General features: G+C 30.2%; 1 protein-coding gene and 1 pseudogene across 2 annotated transcripts; both read left to right on the top strand.

The window, feature by feature from the left end:
• The first annotated feature begins 9,807 nt into the window (after positions 1–9,807).
• LOC149513578 (protein transport protein SEC23 F pseudogene) lies at positions 9,808–10,886 on the top strand (annotated as a pseudogene). The gene is made up of 2 exons (XR_016330445.1): positions 9,808–9,948; positions 10,426–10,886. The product of XR_016330445.1 is annotated as a protein transport protein SEC23 F pseudogene (transcript).
• Positions 10,887–11,253: 367 nt separating this feature from the next.
• On the top strand, positions 11,254–15,648 carry LOC111310065 (protein PLANT CADMIUM RESISTANCE 10-like). Its single transcript, XM_022909173.2, has 4 exons — positions 11,254–11,779; positions 11,975–12,201; positions 15,105–15,323; positions 15,516–15,648. The coding sequence occupies exons 1-3, from the start codon at positions 11,575–11,577 to the stop codon at positions 15,270–15,272; spliced, it is 600 nt and encodes a 199-aa protein (XP_022764908.1). The 5' UTR covers positions 11,254–11,574; the 3' UTR covers positions 15,273–15,323; positions 15,516–15,648.
• The last annotated feature ends 1,309 nt before the right edge of the window (positions 15,649–16,957 follow it).

Raw genomic sequence — 16,957 nt, 5'->3', positions numbered from 1 at the left:
ATGAATTGTTTCCCATTAAAGCTACATCAATACATATATACATATAGGTTATCATGGATGTTGAGACAGATGAACACTATAGTTTCTTCTCTATTGTTGGGTTGCTTGGTATGGATTCATATGGTTGGTCACAAGTGTGACAAAACTTGATTGAAGAACTTGTTTAGTACAATGTGATTATATTCGTTTGTATGGATCAGTTAAGTGTGTTGAGGAATTGTTTGAAATATTATCATATTTTGGGACTTCAACTTGATATGATAAATGAATATTTTTACTTAATATGGATCATTCAATAGTGTCATAGTATAGTGTCGCACTAGTCCACATATCTGCTAGATAATGCCTAAAATATCTCTCACTTGGATCTGTGTCATCTCCACTGTTGGAGCAAAAAGTCATTGCCATTAGATTTGTTAATGATTATCATTTTATGCTAATATTGATAATTATATGTTACATTTTTATTTTAATTTTATTAGTTATTTTGAGAATGTATATTGAAACTTTTGTTACATGTATTAATAGATCCGATTTCACTGGTACCTCTCATTACATGCAACAAGCATATGCATTAATATAAACTCCTTCATGGGTGGAAAGTTTCATATGTACCTCACATTAAGAATTTCAAGTTATTGTTTGTGAAAAACTAGGATGTGGCCATCTAAGAAACCATTAATCTAGAAATATCATGATATTTTATTTTAATTAATTATATGTTCACACTACATACACATATGTATTTTTTTATGTTAATTGTATTTGTTGAATACTTCATGTTAGAATACTTATATTTGTTTCAGACTTAGGTATGATGTGAGAATCTTTTTTAGCTTTTAATCTTTTTATGTTAATTGTAATCTCTTACTATTCAATATCTTGAAGGCTCCCTTTTATATTAAAGTATCATTTTTTGTTATTATAGAGTTTTTTATTTGAAAAAATAATTGTTGAATGTTTCAAATTTTAACTGTTAAAATCAAAGAGATCAACCTTTTAAAGGGATGGATTGATCCTATTTCTTAAAGGATTAATTTTTTACTTAAGGGATTAATCATTTTGCTTGACAAATAGAAGGAAGCTTTTTGCTAGCGAAAAGATCGATTCTAAGATCAATTCTTTGTTGAAGGGATCGATACTTTCAATTAAGGGATCAATCTCTCTAGTAAAAATTAAAAGAGATTGTTCACAACTCAAAGAATTGATCTTGCGATCAAAATACTAGATAAAGGATCGAATCCCTTAAGGAATGAATCAAACCTTTATTTCCAATTTTCTAAAGTTTGACCATTTTTACCTTTAAAAAAAGCATGATTTTTCTAAAAATGTTTTACTAATAATATTAATTTAAGATTATGAATTTTGATAAAAATTAAGGTTAGTAATTTTGTAAAGGATTGATTCAAAATGATTTTAACTATGACTTGGAATATTACTAAACAATTCAAGCACAATTTCACAAAAAATTATTAAACTTGTTATATTTAACATATAAACAAAACCTTTAAAACCCATATAAATTGGGTTTGAGTGTTAAAACATGGCGTGGTTAGTATGAGCAAACGGCTTTACTTTGATCTGTCTATACAAGGTAACTAAGAAACTTAAAAAGTTAATAGATTAGAAGAGAATAAACTTGCCTCACCAAGTTAGGGATTTAGTTTTAGTGAAGCTACACTTGGTGTTGCACCATAAAGGCTTACATAAAGGCTAGTTTAAAGGTATGAAAGGCCTTTCAATAATTCTAAAACATGTAGGTAAGATAGCCTACATGCAAAACCTTTCAAGTTATATTCTTGTCATGTGGTCATTACCCTCTTCCCTTAAAGCGGGTTTATTATAAAAAGCTTATATATCCAGTGACCTATCTTTTCCTATCCGAAGTTGGATTGAAAAGCCTTATTTTTTCTCTTTGAGCATTTGACGTGACATTCTTCCTCATTTAGTCTCATGACATTTTCGTCATTGTTGACCCACCTTGCCTATTCATGTTTAAAGCACTTAACATGGTCTCATGATTCATGTTACCGACCCCTTTGAGTGTTTAGCATGGATTGACTCACCCTACATACCTTTTTTGTGCACTTGACATAAAGTTGACTGGCCCACCATGATTTTGATACTACTTGTCATGTGGCATTTATCCTCTTCATACAAAACTAGATTTTTAAAGTATGCAAAGTCTACACTTATATACCTAGTGACCTATCCTTTTCTATCCAATATAAGATTAAAACACCTTGCCTACTTTCTTAGAGTACTTAGCGTGACAATGGATATACATATCCATTTGCTTTTATAAACCAGATGAAAATACATATCCAACCAATTTCAAAGCTAGAAGGATACACATTATTATCTTTCAAACCACCTTTTTTTTGCACTTAAGTCCAATTGTGATTTAATTCAAATCAAAGTTTAAATTTGTAAAGGAAAAACTTTTGGTCCCGTTTACCGATTTCGTCTAGACCTCGCCTCAAAATCGAGAACAATACTTAAGTGAAAATGTGATTTTAGCGTGTATTGCTACTAGGTTACCTAGTTGTATAAAATGAGAAAGAAAATGGTGAGATTGTGATCTTGGTTGCTAAGAGTTAAAATGTAAATGCCATTGTGATTCAATTAGCCGTGATGAATAATTTTTCCTTAAGTATGTTTGAAATTTAGATGTATTTAGCTTTTTTTTGTAAAAAGCAAAAAAGTTGTTGCATATAAAATTTTCAAACTCCAAATAGCTTATTCTTTTGCATATGAAAAAAAACAGACTCCAAATTTACGGCTCTGACCCTATAACTCTTTTTTATTCTTTGGATAAAATTTTAAGCTTTTTAAAATGTAAAAACCCCATTCAATTACAATAATTTTTAATTTTAAACATGATTATTGTACTAAAGAAAAGATTACTACTTTTAGAGAAATTTTTTCTATAATTATTTTTCTCTTAAATTAATAAAATTTTATTTGGACTTTAATTTAATTTTTTTTTGGAATGTTTTTTGCTTTTTTTTTTTCGAAATCTACATAGAGATTTAGTAATATTTACAAGCAATTAAAATTAAAACTATAAATCATAATTTTTTAAAATAAATATATATGTATAAATTTCTCAATTTTGAATATTACTATTACTTATATAATTCGTTGATTTTACAATAAAATTACCAAAAACAAATATATAAATAGTCACCCTTATATTCATTAAAAATATAGTTTACATTGCATTATGCTTGTGAGCATTGTTTGTTTCGAGAAAATTGATTTCAAAAATTGATTTTTTAGGAAATGTTTATATTTTTTTGAAACAATAAAGATTTTTGGTTATTTGGATGAATTAATAAAAAATATTTTTATGTAGTTAAGTCATTTTTGAAAATTTTATTTTTTTCAAATAATATTTACATAACTATTAAAATATTAAAAATAATTTATTATTAAAATTATTAAATTATTAAAAAATTATATTTTAATAATATTTAATATTAACATATTATATTAATATTAATCACATATAAGAACTGTTAATTATTATTTATATTAATATTTAAAAACATTTAAAATAATATTACTATTCTTAAAATATTATTTCTACTAATATAATAGTTATAAAATAATATTTGTTAGTAAAATATTAAAAATATTTATATTATGAAAATATTTATATTTTATATTGAAATTATTTATTATTAAATCATGAAAAAAGTATTATTTATATTTATTATTAAAATAGTAACAAGTACATTTACAAATAAAATCGAAAATAATCTATTTTAAATTTAAAAATATTAAAAATTGTTAAAAATATCATATTATTAAAATTATAATATTATTATATTAAATAATATTAATTATGAAAAAAATAAAACAATAAATATTTTTATCAATAAAATAATATTTCGAGTATGCTCAAATTAAGTATAAACTTAAAAAATTATTTTAAATGTAAACTTGAATAAATCTATATAAATATTTAAAATTAAAATATTAGAAGACTTTTCATATTAATATTTAAAATTTATAAATAGAATTAAACAAAAATATTTTTATTAACATGAAAATATTTTGGATAAAATCAAATTAAGTTTTAGCTTAAAAAATATGTTCAAATTTCGACCTAAGTAAAATTATGTTCACCAATTTGATAAACAGATCAACAAAAAAATTTTTTTTTTGGAAAATTCTCTTCTTTTTTCACGAGAAAATTTTTTTTGAAAAAAGATCTAATTTTTCTTTGATCAATAAATTTTTACCAAAAAATTAAAAAAATGCAAAAATACTTTCCCAAAAAAAAATTATAGCTATTACTAATTCATTTTTGTTAAATTCAATATTTAAATAATCATGTTATCTATCTTCTAAGCTCTATGTCTCTCTGGACATTTTCCTATTGTGAAAAATCCTTCACCAGACACAATTCTCTTCGATTCCTACATTAGAAGCTTTAAAGCTAGTATTGATGAGTTGATTTTTGCTTATCTATTTCGTTTTTTTTTTCCTTTAAATTTTGAAAACTAAACTGTTGCCTCTCATTTACTTTCTCTATCTTTTCTTTCTTTCTTCATAATCTCTTATCTCGATCATTCTCTCTCTAGACTCAAATAAATACTTTTTCTCCAATTTTTTCAAAATTCCCACCATGATGACATGATTTTAATTGTAACCAAACAATCATTCATCTAAGAATCTCACATTCGATTGCATAAACAGTTATTCACAATTTTCATAGCAGAAAAAGCTCTTTCAACTGATGCAGTATGAATTGGTAATATCAAAGCTAATTCCACAAGTAAGTATACCAATGGATACACAAAAATTTTTTTTTATCTCAACAAGTTTGATGAAAAGGTCACTAATACTTTTCAAACTTGTAAACTCATCATTAGATCTTAAATCAACAATGTAAGTTTTAAGTTGATTGTCAAGAGCTAGTAACTCTATATTAGAAATTTTAGCCAAATAAAATTAAGCAAGACGAACCAATTTTCCCTTATCTAAAGCTGCAAAAGAATCATAAAGACTTAAAGAAGCCACACAAAGAAATAACTCTATATTCACCTTATTAAAACAATTGTTGAGCTCTTAAAGTTACATATTAATTACTGTATAAAATAACTCAACCTGATAATAATGTAAATTTGTCATTATTAGAGCATTGCGTCAAGGTTTTCTATAAGTTACAAACATATCATCCATATTTGTGATGCCAATATTATTTTTCTAACAAAAAAAAAATCGCTTTTATGCAAAGATTCCCATCTATCATCTCTCATCATTTGTAGTTGTTGCTTCACTACTCTTACTAATGCAATCGAATTCATAATATCTTGATCTCATCTTTGTAATGCCAAGGACAGTTCATTTGTAATTCCTAAGATAATTTTCATCAAATACAAGTTGAAAGCAAACTCAAGACCAAGTTGAATCTAATAAAGCAAAAACTTCACATCTTTGCTCTAAGCTATTCCCATCCTCCACAACAATTTCAAGCATATCAATGATGGAACTAAACCTAAGGATCAAAATTTATCAAAGTCCTATAATGTGAACCCTATTGTGTATCCCCAGCTCATTGAAGACTTATTTCTTGGTTTAAACTCTTTTCCCGTAGAAAGTTCACCGACTTGTAATGCCTTAACAAATTTATCAAGTTGTTTTTCTCGAAGAACTTCTCTACGTTTACATGAAACCCCGACAATATTTACCATATGTGTCACAATGTTGAAAAGTAATGCAATTTGAACATGATTCTTTGTCACAGCTACAAGTATTAATTAAAATTGATGAGCAAAACAATGGATATAATAAACAGATGCATTATCTTTCATAATCAAAGTTTTTAATCCATTAAATGCACCTTACATGTTGCTTGCTCCATCATAACTTTACCTACGAATCTTTGACATACTCAAATTATACTTAGAGAATAATGCTTCAATAGGTGTTTTAAGTGACAAGGCGGTTGTATCACTGACATGTATTATACCCAAAAAACATTCAATAATATGCCCTTTAGAATCCACCTAGCGCAAAACAATAGTAGCTTGTTCTTTGATTGAAATATCATGAGATTCAGCAAGTAAAATGAAAAATAATTCATCTTTAAGATCTTTCGTGATAGTATTGATAGTCTCAATTGCTGTAGCACGAACAAGATCTTTTGAATATCACATGCTATCATTTTTGAATTTTTCAGTGCATTCTCCAAGATAACACTATTGATGATTTCATTCTGATTGGCAAGAAATCTAAGAAACTTAAGAAAATTTTCATGATTATGAGAATTCTCAATTTAATCTCTACCACGAAAATGCTAAACCTTGACATAAAAGAAAGCAAATACAATCAAGTGTCATAGTTAAGCGAACTCAATAATTTTTTTGTGCTTGATTGAATTGTTTTGTAAAAGCAATTTGAATTTGTTGCTTTTAATTTAGCAAATCTTGACAACACTTCCAAGCTTTGTTTTAAGCACTATTAGGAGCTCCAACATGAATATCAAATCTTTCTTTCTTTTTTCAATTTGTGAATCCATTTGAAACAAAACAATCACCATCTACTTGCTTTTCAATATCTGTTATATAATGATAACGACACAAACAAATAGTGGCATTTTTCTCTATACTATATTCTAACGAATTAGCATAATCTTTGAACCATGTAGCAATAAAATGACATAATGCCTTTCTAATTTTTCTTTAGGGAAACTTATGTTCATAAGATTGATATAGACCTTTTGGCAAATAAGCTTTTTGAACCTTGTTTCTATCATTAGCATTATAGTCTAAATTTTTTTTTCTAACCTAAGATTCGAAAGAAGATCATCTAAGTTTAATTCAACACAAACTTGCTTTGTATAATGTTGTATGCCACAAGCATTGATTCCAGATGATTCTTCAAAAATTGAATTTTTTTTTTAAAAATATTTCTCCATAACTAATTAAATTGAATAGTTAGGTTAAGTAATTTATAAAAAAATAAAAACACATATTCAAAATACAATTATGCATGTTAATAAAGATTAATTGACCCTATGTTTGAAATATATGAGTAGAAATGCAATTCACATACTCTAACCATATTGCTATATAAGAAATTGGATTCTAACTAATTTTATAATCTTCATATGAAAGTAAATATTTGCCAAACTTAAAGTTTTTAGCTGAATGAGTAATAACTAAACAAATAAAAAAAATATAAAATGCAAAAATTCAAACATGATAACAAATATATAAATGCTATTAATAACATGAATACATGATCAAATTATTTCATCAATATAACAAATAATAAACACTATATATAAAAATATATAAAAAAATTGATTGGCTAATTATAAAAATATATTAAAAAAATAACTTACTTGTATATCTTGTTGGTTATCTTTTTTTTTTTTCCAACGTTTAGATCTGAGAACTTGTTTATTAGACACAAACTATGAAGTCACTACCAATCTCTTTATATATATATATATATGTGTGTGTGTGTGTGTGTGTGTGTCTGTGTCTGTGTGTGTGATTGGCCACGTATGTAAATTTATCTTTTTTTAAAATTATCCTAAATGTAAACTAATAGTCTTTAAAAAGAATAAGTTATAGTCTACATCAATATAACTAAGTTCGAGAGCCAGTTGTATTCAAAACAAATTTTAGCACCCTATTATGCTCAAAATTAGTATCAAATTAATTATATGTTATCTTATAACAGTTTTGATCAAAGTTGGTTTTCATAATGAAAATAAATCATGCACATCCTTTTATTTATTTATGTAACATTGTCATATAAAAATTTTATAAAAATATCATGCAATAATATTATCTAAAATTATCATAGAATAAAAATATCATGTAATAAATAATAAATCAAGCAAGTATATTAATAATAACGTAAGCATATTAATAATCATGCAAGTATATAAAAAATTAATATCAAAGTTTTTTTTTTCTTTTCTTTTTCCTCATCTCAATTAAATCAATCACAACAAATAATAAATAATAAAATACATAAAGAAAAAAAAACAAACAGTAAAAAAATTAGAACTAATCAAAACAATAAGAAAATAAAAATAAAAATAAAATAAAAAATAAAAATTTATGATTGGGTCGGATGAAAACGAAACAATGCGCAACTTTCACGTGAGTCGTGGATCCTAAAAGACAAAAATGACGTCATTTACAAGCCAAAATTTTTTTCTCAAATCCTTTTTTGCTGATTCTCTTTCTAGCTTTTGTTTCTTTCCTTTCTCTCTAAAAGAACCAACAGAAAAAATCCACCATCCGATCAAGATTTGCAGAATTCATCATCTGTTCAAAAGGTGCTACAGAGTTCAATCAAAATTCATAAACCTAGAAAATCCCAAAACCCAACCCTCACAAAGTCCTCCAGCCGTCGTGGGTCTCGATGAAAAATTGAAGCCCTCATCAGAAAATTCAAATAATTTCTACAAAAAACTAAACAATTCTCAAAAAACCCAAAAAAATTCTCAGAGAAACAAAAAATTCAACCTCAATTCTATAACAACTCTAGAAACTTAAACAAACCCATAATACCCCAAGAAAAACCAAAATCTAATATCAATTCAAAACCCAAAAATAAAACCCAAAAGCTCTCATAATAAAAAATCCAAACCCAAAATAATTTCTAGAAATCGATAGAAAATTGATCAGTCATAAAACCTAGAATCAAACTCAAGAATCTAAATTCAAAACAAATTCCCAATTTCCAAACACCAGAAAAATTAAACCGAAAACCCAGAACCTATGATACTTTTTCAAAAGCTTTGATTGCTGTGAATTGCCAATTGCTATAGTTTCTCCTATATTACTTCTTGTCTTCTGGCTCACAGATTAATGGTCTTTATACAGGGATTGAATCCCTTGAAACTTGGAAACTTTGAAATCCTATTAAATCTAGGAGAAATCTCCAAGATTCAGTTTTCCTTAAAATTTTCTTTTTTTTTGTTTGAATTAAATTTAAATTCTGAGATAAAACCCAAGAGTAGAATCAAATCCAAGGCTTCAGCATTCAAATCGCACGTTTTTCTTTCAGTTTTTATTTTTTATTTTTTTACTTTGGCTTTTAATAAATTTTGACCAAAACAAGATTAAATGAGAAAAATAAAAAAAATCCAAATCCAAATTAAAAATTAAAATCAAAATTAAAGTTAAAATCAAAATTAGAATTGAAATTAAAATTTTGAGTTTTTAATTTTTAGCTCTTAGTTTTAGAGACCTTGTTATTGAATTTCAAGATTTTTTCTTCTTTTTCCTAATTTTTTCTTCTTTTTCTTATTTTTTTTGCATTGGAGAGATTGGCCTGTGTTTTGTCTATTGTTAGACAGGATTATCTTCGGCCCAAAAAACAAAGACTGGATAAAAAATAGATTTAAGAGAGAAGAAGATAAATGAAAGATATAAAATATAATCATGATGCAATAATACTCTAAAAGCAAGTGAAAAACTAACTAATATCAAATAACTTAATCGGCCTAAAATTTTCTAAACCTATGGATTAAAATTCCAATTAATCCCTTAAATTTAAAATATAACAAAGTAACAAAATCAATAATAATCCTGCATCATTTTGCCTGCAGATTTGCTTAGGGAAAGGGTAATTTAAATATTTAATGTTCTCATACAAGTCATGAAGGAAAATCCTAAAAAATTTCTTTTGGAACAAAAAGAAATATGGGAAAGTCCTAACAAATATAGTTTTTTGTTTTTCAATTTTTTTTTTTGGTATAATTGGAAGATTGAAAAATAAGAACAGAGCTTTTGGAATCAGCAAATAGTGCTGGCATAATCATGGTCATACATATTTGTTCTTATCATCATTTGTTCTGTGTATGCTTTTGCCCATTTGCTGCTAGCTCCTCGTGATGATGTAGATGCAATAATCAAGGAAAGGTTTCCAATTCCTCGACTAGCCATTTTTTACCAACATGATTCACAGGTCAGTAGCTCTTGTTCTTTGTTTGTATATGAAGTATTTAACTGCAGATGAAGTTAGGACTCTGATTAGGATTATCACGATTTTAGTTTTTCCACTTTCCTCCTTAAAGGATAACACCCTTTATTGCTCAACATTGGTTGCCTCTGCTTGTGAGCTGTAATCATTTTTTTAAGTGATTAGGCTCAGGCCTGCGCCGTTGCAAATGGTATTTGAAATCGTGTGACTAGTCTTTATGATTTGAATTGTCAATTTAAATACTAAAGAAATGGAAGATGACGGGTGGGTGGAGTCGGTTTGCAAATGCACTTGCAAAACTGAAGCTTAGATAACCTTGAAAATCAATCATATATGATCTTCAACTTCTACATATTCTGAATCACAGTACAGAAAAAGATGGGGAAAAAGAGAGTGAACAAAATCCTGCTGTCATCTTAGCTTTTTCCTCTACTTAGTTGTTAAATCTCTTTTGATCCACAGGCCTGTTTTCTTCTGGGAAAGTTGAATCCTTCTGCGACATATAACTCCGATGGTCATCATGCGAGTGGAGACATAATCGTTACTGACGATGTCAGCTTTAAGGTGTTCTTGGATCATCTCCATAGATTAGCAGTTCAATAAATGATGATTGAGCTCTAAGGCAATTTTGTAAAATTCATCATTTAATAGTTGTACAGTAATTCCAATGAGTTGAGCGATTGCAAAACTAGTTTTTTTTTTGTTAAATTTCAATCAATCACGAGGGAATACGTAGATGCAATATGGTTATTAATCAGTAAGACGATTATTGCTCACACAAAGGAAATGAGGGAATAGTGGTTTTTTGATTCATTTTAGGAGGTGTTTTCTTTTTCTTTAAGCAACCAAGTGCAGTCGACAAAATGTCAAGTTTTAGTTTGGTTCCAACTCCATGGATTCATATTTGGATTTTTGTGTTTGAATTTGGTTGCCTTCAAAATTAATCGAGTTTCTTGCATACAATTTGATTATCATTTTATTTATACAAGTAACTCGAATGAAAAATGTAAATGAAAGTAGTGAAATTTCATGTATTTTTTTTGTGGTTTGTAATTTTCTTATTTACATTTTTATGAAATATTTTTTTATTTATAATTCACTTTCTTTATCAAAAAAGAATAATTGCGTTAAAAATCAAGCATAATTTAATGAAATTATAAAATTATTTTAAGTCTTATTTTTTGTATAATTTAGTGAATTTACAAAATTACATTAACTCTTATTTTTTAACATCATTACCTCTTTTAGTAATAGAAATGAATCACATTATTTTTTGATAAAATAAAATTATTAATTATTTAATATAAACATAATTTAATAAAATTTCAATTATATATTAATTTTATAAATATTAAATAATTTAAATTTTTTATTATAAAATTTAAAATCTTTAATCATCATTTTATTTTCAATATATAACACGTATTTTAATCTCATTTGTAATAACTAATTTGTTTTCAATATTGCACCATTCAAATGTACACTTTGGCAATGTCTAAAAAAACAGTGATGGTTTGAGTGTCCTATTATCGCCATCAGTATCAGAGGCTCCAAATTCGATCCTTTCATCGCCAGTCACAAGAGAAAATATAGTTTCCGATCACAATCAAGATGAAAAGTCGAAGCGGCTATGTCCCACCGCCTTATATACCCTTGGGACAGTCGGACGAAGCGCTTCCTCGTCCTGCTGAGGAGGGGGAGATGGATGGAGATTGTGAACCAAGGCCGTCGCCATCGCAGCCGCACTCGCAATCCCAGACTCAGTTTGTTCAGTGGTCTTCTGGAATCTGTGCTTGTTGCGATGACATGCAGAGCTGTATGCTATTTTGACTTTTCGTTTTTCAGGTGCCTCTTTGAGTTTTATAGAAGTAATTTGGAAATTGCTAACCAGTAAGCTTGGACTAGATTATCACAGTTAATGAATTACACTAGTCTAGTCCAGTCTAGGTAATTGTGCAAATAATGTTTTCTCATAAGCTCAAACTGAGACTGTGTTTTCGTGAATGGCCAGGTTGTATAGGTCTTTTTTTCCCCTGCTTTTTGTTCGGAAAGAATGCTGAATTTTTGGGTTCTGGTACTTTAGTCGGATCCTGCGTCACCCATTTCATTCTTTGGGCTTTTATAAACACTGTCTGCTGCGTGTTAACTCAAGGCCTTTTATTGGCCTTACCTGGATGCTTTGTCTCTAGTTATGCTTGTGGGTACAGGAGGGCGCTTCGATCCGGATACAACTTGCAGGTATTGTCTGCTTTCATCCAATTTGAGTTTTCCTTTATATGCTTTCCCTTCCCATTGCCCTATTTCTGACTTGAACGAGTTATTGCAAGCTCTTTGTTTATCCTTATTTTAGACTATGATGCCATTCTGTCAACTTTTTTCTTAAAATGGTTGATTTATACTTTTGTTACTTTTTAGAGATGAGCTATAATTGTGGCACTAGAGTTATTGACCTTTATGGATCACTTTTAAACATCATTAATTTCTTTAGTTGTGTCCCAATTTTACTGGAATGAAAGAAAGTGCCAGAAGCTAATCTGTAGAACTGTGTGATTTCTAATTTTAAGCAAGATTAATTTATGGATATTACATATGCATAAAATTTTATTGCGGGTAATCACTGCCTTCATCTCCCTGGTGCAACTACCTGGGCTGAACATTTTATTCTTTTCTCTTTATTCTCCTCTCTGCCCCAAGCCTTTATTAGGATACAAGCAGGCCTTGCCCAAGTTTAGGGATGCTTAGAAAGCCTTACCATCAAACCCCTGCTTTTCCTTGTATTAGCAACTCTAGAGTCCCTTAAAAGCTTCTTTAGCTTCTGATAAGAAATTCCAGCTTTTAATATATATAATAATTTCTAACAAGAAACCAGCATCAATGCCAATCCCTTACCATCAATCTGACCCATCCTCAGACTCTGAAATTCCTAATGTTCAATTTTGTCTAGCACTGGAAATAAATAAATTCTGCATCACCAATAACCCTATTAACTATTAATTTTGGAACTTGGATTTGCTAATTTGAGTCATTGAACAAAAGCAAAGGCCAATATATGTGAATTCGTTCACTTCTATAATATCTCGAAAATCTTCATGCTCGTTGTCCCAGATAGTTCATGAATAGTGTTGTATGTGATACGGTATTACTGTTGTAGTGTTCCTTTCACTTGCTAATAAAGTTATGACTGCTGGCACGCACTTATGGAGTTGCTATATGTACTTATGAGTCAGAAGCCATCAATTTCAGCTAAATGATTTTAATATAGGATATTTCCTAAAACTAGTATTACATTATTCTTTGATCTTGACCATCTAAGAAGTTATTGCTAAATTGGTCCCTCTTAGGTCTCACTTTCATGAGCAAATCAAGATTTTTATTTATGATTAGTTTATTTATGGGAGGATATTCTTCTCATAGAGGACTGATTCTTCACCAAGGAGTCTTATATCCATTGAGCTTTAGTAGGAGACTTCCAGGCCTTAACCATGGGACGTAAGGTATAGATGATTTGTCTTCATGGAGTCTCTGCTGTATTAAAATTAGGAGACGTTTATAGTTTTGAGTTAGTGGTATGTTTGGAGCCTGGAGGTCTTTTTTGTCTTTTTCTAATTGGGATTGTATGAGAAGAGTGACTGGAACTCAGGTAGCTGGCGCTGAAATCCTTTGCAGCAGCAAAAAATAGCTTTTTAGATTCAATCGCAGTTATCCTTGGCCCAGTTCCGAGTAATCTTAAGTTAATCCCTTAATTAGCTTCTTTGCACTCTGCATTAACTGCTCCGATGTTTTAGTATCTGACCATTGACCATGTCTTTAAGAGGAGAGCTCTCCTTGAGACACATTGACCCTGTTCCATTATCAATTTCTTATTAACACGCCATTGGTTCTGGTTTACAAACCTTTTTGCTTAAAAACTGTACTGCCATCACCCTTTCATTGGGTTTTTTTGGTACTATCGTTCAATTGGTCGAGACAATTTAAAATCACTTTTAGTCTTGAAATTTCAATTTCTAATTTCTATGGAAAGGAATATGTAACAATCTAGACCCAAAAGAAAGGCCTTTTGGTTTCTAAGGCCATGGAATGGAAAGAATACCTCTTTCCTGAATTATTTCCAATAAAAATGAACTCCACCTATTGAATTGATAGGATTACTTCAGAAATCATTACAGTCCTAATAAGAAAGTAACCTCCCATGAGGTGGACTTACTGGAAGTAACCTTCCATGAAGTGGCCTCAAGGGCTAATATGACTTCATTAGGCCACCATTCTTTGAACTATCATCGATGTACACAATAGGACAGGAAGTCCATCTCCGACAGTTCATCACCAGGGGAAAAAATAAGAGGCTTCCGTCAGTACTTGCACAAAGTATATGTATATTTTGCATGAAGTCTACTTATGTGGAAACCTCTCTACATAATTCTTGTGTCACAAGCTGTATGGGACGGGCTGGATGGTTCAATTACTAGGGATTGTTGAGACTGTAGCTTATAGAGAACCTTTTTTTTGGGACTTTTATCATTTTTTCGGTCCTCTTATACCGCCATTCTTCCTACTTAAGGATACGTTGAGATTGATTTATATTAAGGCTTTTAGGGGAAAGGGGGGTTCTTTTTTCATCAGATTTAACGTGATTGTTGCTTCTTTCTTTTATTAGCACTGACTGATGCAAAATGGTAAATGACGGAATTTAGAAGTACTACTAACCATAAAGTTTCAAGATGAGAAATGGTAATATTTTGGCATATAAAGTCAAGTGAATTTTGTGTTCACCTCATTTGCCTTTTGTGAGATCCTACCTGAGAATAGAATCCTGCCCTTACCCCCAAAAATAATGAATCCTATGATTAACTCATGCAAGTGTTTGACCTTTAAACAATCTTACATATTTTTACAGATATCAACAAATTGTTGAACTATTAGTAACAAGGTTTTGGATGAGAAGTCAAATAATCATTTTCTTTGGACAATAGTAACTACTTTTTTGTGTCCAGCAGTTGTAGATTAATATATGAGAATGAATTATATACATTGGATTACACCAGCTTTCTTTTTCTATGTTAAGCAGCTTAATAATATTTTATCCATCCACTACTCCTTTTGCATGCTTATCTTTTGCTAATCACTGTTTATGTTTGATGCAGGACGCACCTTGTGGGGACTTTGCTACTCACTTTTTCTGCCATCTATGTGCCATTTGTCAAGAGTACAGGGAGATTTGTGGGAGGGCGGGGGACTGTAAACCCCCTGATCTTAATCTGGCTGTGGTCACTGCACCAGCCATCCAGACAATGGAATCATCAAGTCTCTAGTAATAAAATGCTGTTGCTTCAATTTTCTTTATGTTCAGCGCCTGTTACAAGGTTGTACTTCTTTCATCTATTTTATCAAAGCTGCCAGGATATCTATTTAACACTTTGTTTTAAGACTATTGTGAGGGAAGTTTTGAATCTGATTTTAGATTGTACGACGACTTATTTGATTTCTTGTTTTGATCTGCATTCATGCAAGTGATCCTTTCTATCAAGATTATAAACATATTTGATTGAAAGCAGATGCTCTATGGTCATGTACAAAGATGGTCGAGACTGGTTTGAGGATGGTTGCCAGTTTTGGAACTAGGGTTTTCAGTGAATTTCTTAAGAGTGGTAAGAACATGGAATCCGCAGCACCTTTGACAAATATGGGGGAGAAAGATCCTAAACCAGATGCCTCCATTTATGATATTGTAGTCAGAAGGCTTTGCAATGTTGATGAGCTGGACAAAAGCCTAGCTATACCGGACCAGATGATGAAGTATTCCATTGGCGTTACTCCTGCATTGGAGGGGTTTGTGTGTGTGGCTTTTGGGAAAGTTGAGTGGAATGAAGAGATTGATAGAGTTTTAAATGAAAATAGGTGGAGATTCCCTGGGCCTCAACCTTGACCTTTTGGACAGCCACCATGGTCACCCTTGGGACCTGCTGAGATGGCTGGATGGTGGTCATCAGGTTCTTCTCAGAGGGCAGGACAACCACCATCAGGCTTCCCTCAGAAGGCATAACTGAAATATTCTGGACCTTCTCAAATGGCTGGAGTAGGACAGCAGCCATTTGGATCCTCTCAATTTTCAGGGCAGCAGTCATTTTGATCAGCTTATATACTGATGCAGGGGTGAAAGGTGTTGTTGTCACTCTGGAATTCATCTCTTTTTGGCATCTATCTTTTATGATGGTTTAGCAATTCTAGTAGTCAGGATCTCTCAAATGTGTTAAAAGCATGATAAATAGTTTTATCATGATTAACTTCTCTGTTGAGATTTCTAGCCCAAAAGTAGTATTGGAACTGCACTTGTTTGTCATTGAGTAATAGTAGTCATCCATCCAGCTGCAAATTGCAACACAAAGCTAAATTTTGTTCATTTGGCTGCAAGGGGTGGTGAAGTTGTTTCTTGGCTTTAACTGCTATTATCTTGAACTGCTTCTTTGTTATTAATACTTGTTGAATTGAACTTTGTGCAAATTTTCATGTCTTTGGCTACAGATACAAGCTCACTTCATATCCCTGAGAAAAAGCATATTTTAGAGTTCTTTGGGATAGTTCTCATGATCACAATTTAATTGAACACCTCAATAGGGACAAAGAGACAGCCTTTCTGCTTTTAGGCTTAGCTCAAAAGGTGAAAGATGGTTAAAATGTTATCGAGCAAAGAAAGGGAAGGTAAAAGAGGAAAAGGAAGGTGGTTGATTGTTGGTCATTCTTGGTTTCCAGGCCGCTGTATCTGCAGACAGAGATAAGCTGCAGCTCCAATAGTTAAGCAGGAAACTTCTTTGCAATGTTGGATGTTAGCATGTTGGAAACAACCAGAGACTCAGGAGTTGTGCTTTCGTACGTTAATGGCCCACATCACATGTCCCTAGATCTATTTTAGCGACACAGTTGTAAAGTTTATTGCTAGCATCTAATTTTTCTTTGATATTTATCCTGGCCTCGAGGATCCATATTACTATTAGTCTGC

This window comes from Durio zibethinus, chromosome 19 (genome assembly GCF_047325235.1).
Source record: "Durio zibethinus cultivar Kanyao isolate XHJ-2024 chromosome 19, ASM4732523v1, whole genome shotgun sequence".
Classification (NCBI taxonomy): domain Eukaryota; kingdom Viridiplantae; phylum Streptophyta; class Magnoliopsida; order Malvales; family Malvaceae; genus Durio; species Durio zibethinus.
The sequence above is the reverse complement of the archived record's forward strand: the minus strand, read 5'-3'. Positions and strand labels throughout refer to the sequence as shown.